Below are 14,259 nucleotides of genomic sequence, written 5' to 3'. Positions count from 1 at the left end.
TATTTACACAGTATGTATGGATTGTTGCAAGCTGGAACTATTTCTTGACGTACAACCGTGCATCCACCATCAGCTAAGCTAACCACGTTCTGACTCTCATGTGATTTAGAAATCAGCGGCGGATACTAGAGTCCGACCGATAAAGGATTTTTAAGGCCGATACCAATACAAATATTTGGGGATTTAAAAATCCAATATTTCAATATAATGGCCGATTTAAATGTTTAAAAACAAAACAAAAACAAAAAAACGCTCAACTAAATGAGTTCTCTCTAAAATCGTATGATAATTTGTTACAGAGGAACATCAAAATATATTAAAGTAAATAAAATGTATAAAAATACAAACTTAAGATATGAAACTTAAAGTATTTTTGAACAGAAACACATTAACAAAAAAATAATCAGTGTTGCCAACAGGGACGTTGTAGAGCGCCCTCTGGTGGACAAACCATACAATAAGTAATCTTTTTAGAAATCACTTATCAGAATGATGTATTTGTGATTATAAATGATTCTGATGAATGAATATTTAAACTTATTTTTATTATTTTTTATCAGCCATTATAAATGCTGATACCGATAGATCGGGAAATGCCTAATATCGGCTCAGTGATATATCGGTTGGGCTCTAGCGCATACCTTATTGGGATTAAAATCACAGACAACCTCCGGAATTATTACAAATGACTAGAGGTCACTAGGTAATACTATAATAATAATCCTGTGCAAATAGGGCTTTATTCTGTAGTTAAAACACAGACATGAGATGCATATCCACTGGAACACATCATAAAGAACGGAAAAAATATGTCTGAATAGTCCTTTAAATCCGAGGCACTACACTCTAACTGCAGATGGACATTGAAATGTTTGACCTGCAGGAAACCTTTAGTAATTAATGACACTCACACTATCATGCGGATCAGTTTGAAGTCAATCTGGATCTTGTGCCTTATTCTGAGCAAAGTGACTGATGTGATAGGCTGTGCTTCATAGCTATTGCACTAATTAGCATCAGGACAAGTGGTCTGGCATAGTTACTAAACAATGTGGATGGCTTTGATCTTGCGAAACAATTTTCTGCTTAATTTACAATGTCATGCTTCACTGTCATGGCAATGAGATTGGACCATTAACCAGTGAGTTTCTGTAAAGGGTTTGTGGACAGAGGGATTTGTTTAATGACACCGTAGCAGATAACTTCATGTCTTCTTCCAAGCATTTCTCCTTTTTTGAAGAATATATTTTTTACTTTTATATGAAAATTATAGGTGTTAAACTAAGACCTAATACATGTCCAATAATCACACTCTGAAAAAAATTGTCTATTTTAATGAATCACATTTAGTTTCAAGATTTTTCTTTTTGATAAATTGTAGTTTGAGTTAAAGATAATCAAAATATGTTGAAGGAATAATGATTTTTGTTGTTGTATTTAGCAGTGACGGCCAAATGAAACTTTGGGACCCTTTTCTTTATTTTGTGAGCTCACTAGATGGCACTCTCTGTTCAAAGTAAAGGTTAAAGGAATGGCAGTTCACTAGAACCCCGTCACAAAGCTTCATTTGGCTATCAGTAGTATTTAGCAGTATTTTAGCAATCACTACATTAACACAGTTTACATTCATGATGTGCCAAGAAACACTTAATTGTAGGATATTAGTTTTTTTTATTGTATAAATGCTATTTTTGTATTGTGATGAATTAAGCTGTTGTCATTCTTCAACTCAGGCATGTCATAAATGTCTTAAGACTATGTGACTAATAATACAATGATTTTATTCTCCACCTCTGTGTTGTAATAAATCCACGCGTTAACCTCACGCCGTAGCCTAGAGGATAGGGCTGAAGACTATCCCAGCATGCTTTGAGTGAGAGGTCTGTCACCGAGCTGACAGACAGACCTACAACTGAAAGAGTCTACAACTATAGACTCTTTATTGATTCCCTGCATTTGTTTTGGACTGTGTAAGTACTCAAAAAAATGGCCCATGTGACAAATATATTAATATATAGTGTTAAATTGCTCATTCTGATGCGACGATGCAGCATTTTACTGTTTATTTTAGAGCTTGTTTTAAACTACTTTTATAAGCTAGGTTAGTCTAAACAGTTCCCCAAATGGGGTCAGGCCCCTCCAAAGGGTCACCCAGGGTCACCAGATAATTCTGTAGGGCTGTGAGATGAGAAAATGGAAGGGGGGGGGGGGGGGGAACTTCCACAGATGTTGGTTTAAATTTTTTTTATATCTTTCTCTAGTCTTTTTTTTGTGTGTGAAATATTTGATACGTTTTCCTTTTGGGCCAAACAGAGTTGGTGAGATCAAACTAAGAGAAGTTCAGAGGGTAAACATGGAAAGGTGAATTCATTCAATATAGCTAGATAAAAAAAGTACTATGTTTACAATCATATTAAGTAAGTGTCTTTGTAGACATGTACATTTTGTCTGAAATAACCCCATGAAGTTTTCTTTCAGACTGCGCTTATTGTGGTTTATGTGTGACCATTAAAGGGGCAGGAGCGAGGCTTTGCAAAGATGGCTGATATTTGAACTCATCTGCCCCCCCAATCCGAAGCTCCGTTCCCCAGATTCAGGGACAGATAACTTCACATGCTGGGGTAAGCCAGCCTCGACAAAGCGTAGCTCCTAAGGAGCCATTTTGATGCTATCAAGCCATCACCCACTGTTAGCATCCCATTTACTCCCAGTCATTTTGACAGCAGATAACTTTACATCTGAAGACTCTGTTCGTCAGTTGTTTATTTCTAAGAAACACGTCAATGTATAAAAGGCTCTGTTACCTTGGTCCTCACGTTATGGCTCACGTGTTTTGTGGCTCCTGTGCTTCTTTCTGCTTGTTTTCCATTTATACAGCCAGGGTTGTGTATTAACACCGGGATTTTTCAGCAAACGGAAAATAGAGCGCTATGTGACCGTGAGAAGATATTTGCTGAATTTGACAAAAGTGTATTGGATTGGGCGCCCATAACTGTAGGTTTACTCCTCAACGCAGCAATGCATTTCCTTGACTTATTATTGAATTATATAAAAAAATAAGGACAAAAGGTGGTGTTTAGTAAAGGTTAAGGTGCTGTAAAATCCACAAACAGACCAACATAGTTCCCCTCATCTGGAACATAACATACCAAAGGAGACTAAAGCAGATATCAGGACTCCCCAGAAAGAAATACAGTGGTTTGAAATCTGACGTAGAAAGCACTGAAAGAAAGCAGACAGTCATTGGGGATGACTTTTTAAACAAAACACCAAACGAAACGATGCCAAATATAACAGGACTCCAGTCAAACAATTTGATTAATATTTTTTATTGTTGAAAAAATAATGAGTATCAGGTTTGTAGTTGTAGAGGGACTTAAACTGAGTTCCTCTCCTTATGTACACTGATATTTCCTGTTCTGCTTTAGGCTCACGTGTAAGACATGTTAAATCCAGTATAGCCTGTCAAAATCATTGAAATCAATCAAACACTGGATAAAATCCACAATGAGGATAATTAAGAGCTCACTTTACATTACAGGGCCCAACAGGGCAGATCAGGTTCAGTTCCTCTATAAACTCCGTGTGTTGGACATGTTTCGGTCAGCAAATTTTTTTCCCCACTTTTCGTGGGGGAAAAAATCGATACAGCATCGTATCGCGATACGATACAATACTGTATCGATATACAGGCGGCAAGTATGGATCTTTTATTATATATGTGTTTACAAAGTGAGAAATGTCTCTTTTAGATGAAACAGATGTGACAAAGTTTTCTTTTAGGGACATAATTTGAAATTGGGAATAAATGTATTGCAGAATATGTTTAAAATCGCAATTATATTGTATCGTGACAAGTATCATGATGATATCGTATCGTAAGGCTTCTAGAAAATGACTTTGGTAAAAGTTAAAGCTGCAATATGAGTGATTTTTGTCTCAAATCGTAGGCATCTCTACTTGATCCACTAGGAAAAGTCTTAAAGTATTTGATATTTACTGTAAAAGTAAATGTACTTAGTATTAGAGTATTAGAAGTAAAAGTAAAAAAATGTAACTTTGATTATGAACTTTATGGCCAAAGATGTGTAACGTTATCTTCATCACCACTGTCATCGGGGTGGTCATTGTCTGTTACCATGACGCTTCCATGACATCAGCATTAATGCTTCCTCCTCTTCTGCTTTAGTTTGGCCTGTTTTTGTTGCTTTGCAACTGGAATGGAGCGTGCATTATCTTAGCAATTTAGGGGTCTTCTGATTGTATTCTGTAGTAACGAGTAACTAAGATGCTTAGCGGACATGTAGTGGAGTAAAAGTGTCAGATATGTGAAGATTCTGCATAAGTACACTGGCCAAGTACATAATGCATTGACTGTATGTACTGTATGTGCGTATGAACTGTATGTTCATAGTGAACATACAGTACATACATACAGTGTATGTACTGTATGTATGTATTATGTAGTGTGACTGGTCAGTGTGCTCCATTCTGAGATGACAGATGATAAATTCTCCAACGTTATGAGGCAGAGGGGGTGGGTAAACCAAACTTTGCCCAAACAGTCACACACACATTTTGCACAGTTCTGGTTTCAAATGTTACATTTAAAAGTGATGAGCTGCCATTCCAACAGGCTGCGGATATAGATGTATGTATTTATTAGAAATAGACCAGTTATCTGGCCGTTTTTTTGGCAGTTTGCAGATTATCCGTATCCACGTTTTACTTGCCTGATTTTTGTTCATTAACTTTATCGGTTGACTTTGGCTCCGCTACAGCTCTGTGTCTGTCCATCTGTTTCAGTTTCACTGACCACTGAGTCTGACTTAATATTTCACCCACAACACTATCCGACTCTCTTTTTAAGATTAATTCTTTGGGCATTTTAGGCCCTTTTTCATAGGACATGAAAGGGAGGGAGAGAAAATGATGTGCATTTAATTTATAAAATAATTCCTTAAAGAATTTAAACATTTTGTTTGTAACATTCCAAAATCTTAACTTTGACTGAAAGATTTTCATATTTATTGTAAATGCTAATTGGTTCCAAATAGCGGTTATTGTTTGCATTGACCACTAATAATTGGTACCAGACATGAAAAAGCAGTGCCGGTCGATCCCTAATATATATAGATGTTAATAAGGGTCTAAATAACCATATTAAATGTAAATGTGCTACATTTATATAGCGCTTTTCTAGTCTTAACAACTACTCAAAGCGCTTTTACATCATACAGGATACATTCACCAATCACACACATTCATACACTGTGGCCGAGGCTGCCGTACAAGGTGACACCTGCTCATCAGATAAACACTCACACACATTCACACTCCGATGCGCAGCACTGGAGGCAACTTGGGGTTCAGCATCTTGCCCAAGGACACTTCGACAATGACTGCAGGGCGAAGGGATCGAACCACCAACCTTCCGATTGGCAGGCAACCGCTCTACCACTGAGCCACATATTAGTATTTATGCAGTTTTATTTTTAAACCAACTTATTACAAATTGCATATACTTTGTATAATCATGTAGTCCCCTTCTACCTTCTAGGCAGCCGTTGGTATCGGTTGACTTCATTGTGGTATTCAATTATTTATTATTTATCACAGCGAGCCTGGACTCTGCCACTGAGACAATGATAGACCTTTGCAGTGTTTAATTTGAATCACTAATTAATTACTGTACCTTTTCCAAAAACTATACATTGCCAATTTATAATCCAATTTCCTTATTCGGTCTTTAAATGATGAATGTAAAATGGAATTACAAAATAAAATTTCTGTTCACCTTTTTTTGATTACCATATTCCACGCTACATATGTTTCCCGCTCTAACACTGGCAGTTTTCATTTTATCACTGTATTGTGACGTATCAGCAGTGTGCCGCCAAAACAAAATCAAATGAGCCACTTAGCAGGAGCTCTGATTGGTCAGATTCCTACCAACACATAACAACGGGCCAATCATTTCAAATGGTGGAAGAATGTATTGAAAACTATCGATGAATGTCATATATCAAACAAATAAATGGCTTAACACATGTAAAATGTAAAAGCCCTTTAAAATAAATGTTGCAATTCCATTTTTAAATCCAACAAATATTACATTTAAAGACAGAATAAGGTAACAAATAATTCGGAATCATTTAAATTCATCTGTTTGTAATCATTAGTTTATTGATAATTTGACCAACTGATATAACTATAATTATTACATACACTGTAAAAGCCTTTAATTATACCAATGGCACACTCCGGGCTCCACAGTAACGCCTTGTCTGCTTTTATTTTGGTAATTTTACTGTTGTCTGGTAATTCAATGAGCCAGACTTTTTCAAATCAGTCTGCATTTAAAAACAACTGTAATACAGCCTGGAAAAAACATTCAGTGATATAACACACTACGTTCTGCTTCAGCTGTTATGTAAAGAAGGAATTCTATGTAATAGAAACCCTTCTGTGGTCCTTTAGAAGGAAAACTAAACGCTTGTTGCTTGCAATATTCTAAATATTCAGTATAATATGAGGAACTCAGTGGAGGTGCTGTTGGTATAACTGCCCACCTACACTGGAATACAATGTCTGAGTAACATTGGCTAATTTTCTGATGTTTACACTTATATAAATGGAGTTAAAGTCAAAGGTTGCATCACTATGAGTCAGTCATTAAACCAATTCCATTAACAATGCCCTGTACACAAATGCATGATATGGTTTTTGTTAGTTAGCCGTGACACAGCAGGCTAGAAACATAGATGAGATTCACGAAGCTGCCCAAAAGATCAATAATCAATAATCAATATTCAAAACACAGACGACAAGGAGACGTTAACAGAAAATAAGGCAGTGATAAAACATCAATTCTCAAACTCCTGTAAACATCCTTTAAAAGACTCATTCACGTTGATTACTTCAAACAAATGATCAATTTTATGAAAAAGAAACATCCGAGAAAATATTATAATCTAGTAGTTAGTCTGTTTGGTTCAGATTAAAAATAATACAATTTAATCAAGTTAATTTACAAAAGATCAGGATTTTCATATTGTTCATTATATTCATATATTACAAGCTACATAAACAGAAAAGACCTGTGCATATTATTAGTTCAAATCAAAGTGGGGTTGTGCCTTACTGGAGCATTAAGATTTGACATCACATTTTAAAGCAGCTCCAATGTTAGTGTAGAGAGCAGACAGCAGAGTCAGTACACCTGTACAGAAACTGTAAGACCAGACACATAAAAACAACTGCTTCGCAACGAAGGACAACGAAGGGATTTACAGCAAATGACCTTAAAAACACACGGTTGATTCTCTTAAGGTAAATAATGAAATCGATAAAAACTCTTGGCCTAGGGTGCAAAGACAGAGAGCCTGTGTGACACATTTAATTTAGTGTCATCACATTGGAAAGTAGGGTTGGATTGATATTTAGGATAGGCTGCGGTTCAGACTGAGGCGAGGCTCTAAAGTAACTTAACATCTTTAGTGGTGTCCATCTGTAACATATGCTATTAAAGATGCAGTCTAACTTTCAGTTTCTATTATGGTTTAGAGATGCATATTACCAAATATATATGGAATCTTTACAACTATAGTGCATAGTTTCTGTTGACCCCATGAGGAATCCCTAGTAGTGACGAAACTGCCGGCGCGTCTGCATGGCACAAGCCTTCTGTGACTGAACACCACCTCCACGCAGTTGCTAGTAGCCAAGGAGGACACGGAGGAGTAACACAACCTGGACTCTTCAGAAGAGGTCATTAGTGGAGCTGATAGTCTTAATTAGCTTCGTAGCAACTCATTTAGCAATGGCTTGAATGTAACGGACGTTTAATGTCAAGAAGTTACGCACTACAGCTTTAAAGAGGGCTTTACTCGAAATAGTGGAGAGAAAAAAAAAAACAGCGGGCTGTGAATTCAATCACAACGTTATGTCCCGCCTACATGCCCGAGCATGCACGCGTGGCCGGACCGGCTATAAAATCAAAGAGCACAGAAAGTTGGATTACAATACACACAGAAGGAGTGTGGATTGCTTCTCTGCTCAGAACGCCTTTATGCCACTATCTCTTTACATGCTTATTATAACATGTTCTGAATGGCGAGTACAGCCCCTTTAAATTCCCCTGCCTGGTATGAAATAAGTTAGTGAACTGACTTGAAATCAATAAAATCCCTATACTGGTGCTTCTGCTTTGCTCAGGTAGACAGACTTCCATACTCTATATGCATAACCAAACCTGGTAATGAAGGCCAGGAGATGTGGCTGAAAGCTCCAGAAAAGTGAAAAATGTTTTTTTTAATGTGTCAAACTAAGCACAATTTGTTGCCTGGAGTAAAGGAGATGATGATTGCCAGAAAATATGACGTTATCTCCATAAAATTTCAAAAATGTTGTTGCAACCAAGGCTGGTATGGGTCATTGTAAATCCATCATATATTCATCAATTAATAGTTTCAATAGAAAGCCTTGGTCTTATTATAATTTCACTAAACCGTCATCAAATGTATTCAGAATATCTATAGCATCAGTCTGTGGCTCAGCCTAAAAACGCACATTAGTCGAACCCAAAAAATAAATCAGTTGTCTCAAGATGACATTAGTGTACAAAGGACATGCCTTCTGTTTTACTAGCAACCAGTACTCTGACATGTCTGCCCATTTGCGCCAAGCCAAAACAAAATAGAAAAAAAAAAAAAAAAAACATAAAACCATTCACTTGCTGTCCTTCTCTCTTTAGCGTTCCGTCCCTCTCTGGTGAGTTTGCCAGTTGACTCGCATTAAAGCAGCATGTTTCAAATATCTATCTACCACAATCTTAAAATCCTTAGGGAGGTTTTATCATGCGATAACTAATCACAACACATTATGTGTCATGTGGTATCACCCGCCACCCCCACACAAAAGAAACTTCCAAACAATCATCTTTCCAGAATTTGGGAAGGTAAATGGCTGATTTCACTATTGTGGCCCAGTTATAACTCAATAAATTACATTATAATAACTTATAATCAATTACTAAATCATAATACCAGCGCATTGGCACTGACATCCAAACTATTAGCAAGGTTATCTTTGATATAAGTAGGTTTGAAAACATAAATAGAATTGTGAGCACAAGGTATGATATCAGCAATATAAGAGCAGAAAAAGAGGGGACACCAAATAACTGGAATAAACACGGCAGAGAGCACAGGCTCTCAGAAGGGGGGGCCGAACATGTACAATGATTAAAACAGTCATGGTAAAAGATAATACGCGCAAGGAACATGACTCGAAGGCCGACATTAATGAGATAAGGACAATTACGAGATCAAATGAACATTGCGTGAGACTCAATAAAACAATGGTTTAGAACTAAACAACCAGACAGCATTAGGATCATCTTGCTGACAAGGATAATAGTAGCAATATTAAGTATTTTTATTCCTTACAGTAAATTTACCTGAGTTAGATGCCTGTAGACAGGGATTCAAACAAAAAACAAAAGAACGACCCGACTTAAATCTCAACATTTGCTGGACTGCTTGTTTTACCCAATGCTCACAAACAACAAGAGGCCATTCTGAAATGTTCAGTTGTTGGTTACATGGGAGACTAACGGAAATAACTTTTGTTTCCCAGCCCTGGTTTCTTTGTAATTAAAAAGTGTACTGTAAACTTAAATGGTCCAAATCCAGTTTACGGCAGTGGATGCCCAGGATGCGAATAAGTAGCAGAATGAACTTTAATTGTGCTAACAGTAGAGTTCCCCTTCGAGGGGAACTCGAACTGCGTCGCTTACGACACTATGGGAAATAGCTCATAGTGTTGTAACCGACGCAGTCTCTCGTTCCCCTATCTCGGGGAAACAGGGTTACATACATAACCTAAGACGTTCTCCTTCAAGGGGAACTCGAACTGCGTTGGTTACGACACTATGAGCTTTTTCCCGTAGTGTCGTAACAAACGCAGTGTCTCGTTCCCCTATCTCGGGGAACAAGGGTTACATACGTAACCCAAGACCTTAGTTTCCTAGGCAGACAGTACACCTCATCTTAACCAAAAACGCACACCAAACTCGTTAGCGCCAATTTTTTAAGTTCACAGAAAACCCAAATCAATTTTCAGCACGTTAATTTTCAAAAACCAGTGGTACCGGCCCAAACCCTGTGGAATCCCGGGGACCCAATTCCAGGGTTATTGATGAAATCATAACAGCTACTGATGTTGTACATCGACAACTCCATCTGCTGGAGAATGGAAGCCAATCCACAGGATTGTGGGTGAGCCTTATCCAGGAATTTGTGATCCATCAGGAATCCTTCATTTGTGCTCATTATTCAAGTCGTCATAACGCACCTTTGTTTCAGCGTTGGATGGCTAAGGGTGAAACCATGACAGCTACTAAGCTGCCGTGTCAACAGGTCAATCGCCGCCACAGCTGATGTAATATATGTAATACAGCTGAAATCTCTGGAAAAACCTGGTGAGTAGACCTTGAGTTGGGATTGTTTTCTCAAAAGAGATAAAGGGTGATACAATCTTTTATTACAGCGCAAGGAATCACAATCTTACTGCACTCTTACTGCAATATTGATATATATATATATATATATATATATATATATATATATATATATATATATATATATATATATCCATATCCATTTCCTAGAAATTGACAAACTATAGGGAACAGATGGAAATGTCCACTCCTAGCTAATATAGTAGACTGAAACGGAAAAAAAACTGATGCAAAAATCAAAGATATTAAAAATGGGACAGCTACTACTGTATTAGTGGTATAGAAACATTTCTGGTGTTGGACAGATTTTCCTATGGCCCAGCCCAGGCCTATTTTGAGGTGTACTGAAATGCATTTTGACAGAAACCTACCAGTAGTTTAAAGATATAACCTATTTTCTATGAATGAATTTCAAATGGACTAAACGTGAAGTCGTCGGGACATTCTAGGGCTGGTCTGAGCATCAGTAAATCACGCAGCCAAAGTTGTGTTTAAGTACAGGGTCGCAATGCCTTCATGGATTGATTAGTGCATGTAGTACTGCTGATTACAGGCTCGATGGTGGTTTTTGCCTCCAACGTCGCCTTCCAAAAAACACCAAACACCTGATCAAGAGAGGTGGGGCGATGGGAATGGCAGGAACGTAACTGTCAGCTTCTATTATCCCCACCTTGCTCACAAAAAGACACACAAACATGACAGATGAACCATCACAAACAGGTGAGATGATGATGATAGTTTTTATAGGTTTTAATATTCACTTCTTTGATTCGTCCCTCGCGATGCATAAAGGTTTCTGTCTTTTGAGAAGAGAAGATGGAGGCAGCGGTTCACTGAGCAGGTCAGGAGGTAAAGAGAAAGCAGGGTGGAGTGGGAGCTCTAAGCGGCGTCACAGAGGATCTGCTCCAGCACTGTCAGCAGGTTCTTGAGGCCGTAGATGTAGCCGTGATCGTGGCTCTCGCTCGGGAAAACATGGGCAAAGTCGATCATCCTGACCTCCACTCCCTTGTCTTCTCCACCAACGTGTGTTGTGTTGCCTCCTTGTCCTTTCAGCCCCTCTCTCCTATCTCTGCCCTCCCTCTCTCCATCCTCATCCTTCCCTTCCAGTTGTGATTTGTTTCCGTTTCGTGGTTGCTGTGACTCACCTGTTCGTTTCCATGCAGAGTTGTCTTCTTGGCATAGTGCTGGGATGTTATCTCCAGAAACGGAGCTCAGCGTCGTCTGCACAGCATCACCGTCTCCGCTCTTGCCGCGGAGCTGACCCTTGGCACAGTGGTGGTGACCACCCTTCCTGTGGTTGGTGCAGATGGTGGACAGGCTGTAGTCCCAGGGCACTGAAACCTGAATGTTGTTGTTGTTGTACTCAGCCACTTCCCCTTCGGGCCTCGCCCCTTCCTGTCTCTTTTTCCCCTCCCCGTGTTGACCGCTGTCCCCCGCCAATGACAACGCAGCAGTTTTCCCCGCAGTTGGGCTGATCGGCGGCGTGCTGAGAAGGGACGAAAGGGAGGAGGAGGTGGAGGAGGAGGAGGAAGAGGAGGAGGAAGAGGAGGGGAGGCCCTCGTAGACGAAGAGAAGGGAGCTGGCATAGAATGCCAGCTGGTGCTGCGACTCAAACCAGCGGAGGATGCATTGTACTCTGCGGATGCTGGCTGACACTGCATCCTTCCTTAGACTAACCCCATTATGGAAGAATTTAGACAGGCCTGGAGGTAAGGAGAAGAGAAGATGGGGAAGGAAAGAGGAGAGAAGAGAGTTATACACACCAAGTGTCTGACTGTCTGTTCTTCTCTCAGCATACATGTGATTACGCATGTGATAGCTTGAGACTCCACACGTACCATCTTTAATGGTGTCCTTAGCCAGCCCCCTCCCGTAGTGCTGGTCATAGGAGTCAAATGTGTCACTGCACATCTTATACACCTGAAACAAAAGAATATACATTAAGTTAAGAGTGTGTGTGCAGTGTTTTTGTTGGTCCTTGTCCCTTAACCCACAATATGCGTTGTTTTTCATATACATACAGGTGTCCTATTACTGAACAAAGATTCATTTAGTTGTGAACTGACAGCAAATAACACAGCTCCTATTTCTCAGCGCCTCCCTCATACGTCATCCTATCATTTATAGAATTACACGTCTAGAAAACAAGAATAGAATAGAATGCCTTTATTGTAATTATACACAAGTGCAGTACCTGGACAACAATAATGAAGCAACCCCAACACTGTCAATACAACATATGAAAATATAAAAAAATTTAAAATGTAAGTACCGCAGAAGAAGAAGAAAAAAATAAGAGATGGGAATGTGCTATACTATACTATATACACTGTATTAATACATAAATGAAATAGTAACAAAGACAAAGGGTTTGTATACACATTATGCACAAATATAGTTTGGTGTATCAAAAGTCCTGAGTATTAAATATTGAACTGTAATGAAATAAAATGGTTTAGTATTTATAAAGGTTGAAAAGAGTTGGTTATAATGAAGAAAAGCCAATATACATGAAAGTAACAGCTGTGTACAGTCTCTGTTGTTGTGTTCATCTCAACAGATGTGTTAAGATGCATAATGAGCGGGCATGACCATGACTGAAGTGCTGGTTCTCTTTAAATGATTGAACATTGACTCCATCTAGAGGTCCACAGCTGCAGTCACGCCTGCTTTCATAACATCAAAGTGACCAGATAAGTCTGCACATCAAACCATAAAGGCCATTGTGAGCCTGCAACCTGCTGATGTTTGACCCAATTTGACACATGTCTGTTTTTTTGGTCTCTTTGAAGCTACAAGCAAGTCCTTAACCCTTTGTGTTGTCTTCCTGTCAACCATGCAACTTTTTGTCTTCTGAGTCAACATTGTTACATTTTTGTGGCTTTTTCCGATGTTTTTATTCATTTTTGTGGACTTTTCCCTGCTTTTTGGAAGCTTTTTATGACATTTTTGCCACTTTTTTCAACACATCTTTTTTTCAAATGCTATGAAATTAAATAAAACTCCCAAATTCAATGAAAGTAGCAAAAGGATCATTTATTTTACTTGTGAAGAGAGTTGTAGAGAATCATTTATGTTGCTTTTTGTTGTTGAAAATGTGGTTGAAAAAAACCAAATTTGTGATATAGAAACCTTTTGAAAATGGGTCAAATTTGACCCGAGGACAACAGGAGGGTTAAGCACAAACCTGGAAAAGTGCTGGCTATTGGCAGTTAGCTAGATCTTTGTCTATATCCACGACAGTCCACTTCCGGGATTGCTCCGTCGCAGCCGCAAATTCCGCCGGATGACACCCTTTTTGGCCAGATGTCCGGTACCTTCCGCTTTCTTTGTGTCTCCGGTGGATTCATGAGGACTATGTTAAACTGCTCCTCAGATCTCTGCAGGGTTAATCCAGACAGCTAGCTAGACTATCTGTCCAATTAGAGTTTTCTGTTGCACGACCGAAACAATTTTCAACAAAACAAGTGGCTTAATGCCACCCATGACAATTGTGATTTTTAAGGAAATGCCAATAAACCAGAGCACGTTTTTCTCCCATCCTAGATTGCTGTATGGACTAGCCAGACCCTCCTCCGCAGCGCTGTGGAGGATGGTCTGACACAGCTGACTACCTAGATCATGACTAAGATGTTTTAGGGTGAACCACACACAACCATATAATATACAGTGGGTACGGAAAGTATTCAGACCCCTTTAAATTTTTCACTCTTTGTTTCATTGCAGCCATTTTCCAA

The 14,259-nt window shown here is 38.8% G+C and overlaps 1 protein-coding gene and 1 long non-coding RNA gene across 4 annotated transcripts in view; one reads left to right on the top strand and one right to left on the bottom strand.

Annotated features, from left to right (window-relative positions):
- ipmkb (inositol polyphosphate multikinase b) overlaps positions 1-14,259 on the bottom strand; it is a 45,647-nt gene that overhangs the window by 4,997 nt on the left and 26,391 nt on the right. The window contains exons 5-6 of one of the 2 annotated variants that reach the window (XM_034860129.1): positions 12,361-12,442; positions 11,392-12,225 (exon numbers count right to left, since the gene is read on the bottom strand). In XM_034860129.1, the coding sequence (XP_034716020.1) occupies positions 11,402-12,225; positions 12,361-12,442 (906 nt within the window). In that variant the 3' untranslated portion in view covers positions 11,392-11,401. Of the gene's footprint in view, positions 1-11,115; positions 12,226-12,360; positions 12,443-14,259 lie in introns of those variants that run through there. The other variant, XM_034860128.1, reaches the window with a different exon arrangement.
- On the top strand, positions 484-1,790 carry LOC117936786. 2 transcript variants are annotated; one of them, XR_004655028.1, is made up of 2 exons: positions 484-1,430; positions 1,579-1,790. It is a non-coding gene; the product is annotated as an uncharacterized LOC117936786 (long non-coding RNA). The 2 variants fall into 2 exon arrangements; XR_004655027.1 differs by having other exon boundaries at positions 484-1,433.

The sequence above is a fragment of the Etheostoma cragini genome, chromosome 21, assembly GCF_013103735.1.
Source record: "Etheostoma cragini isolate CJK2018 chromosome 21, CSU_Ecrag_1.0, whole genome shotgun sequence".
Classification (NCBI taxonomy): domain Eukaryota; kingdom Metazoa; phylum Chordata; class Actinopteri; order Perciformes; family Percidae; genus Etheostoma; species Etheostoma cragini.
The sequence above is the reverse complement of the archived record's forward strand: the minus strand, read 5'-3'. Positions and strand labels throughout refer to the sequence as shown.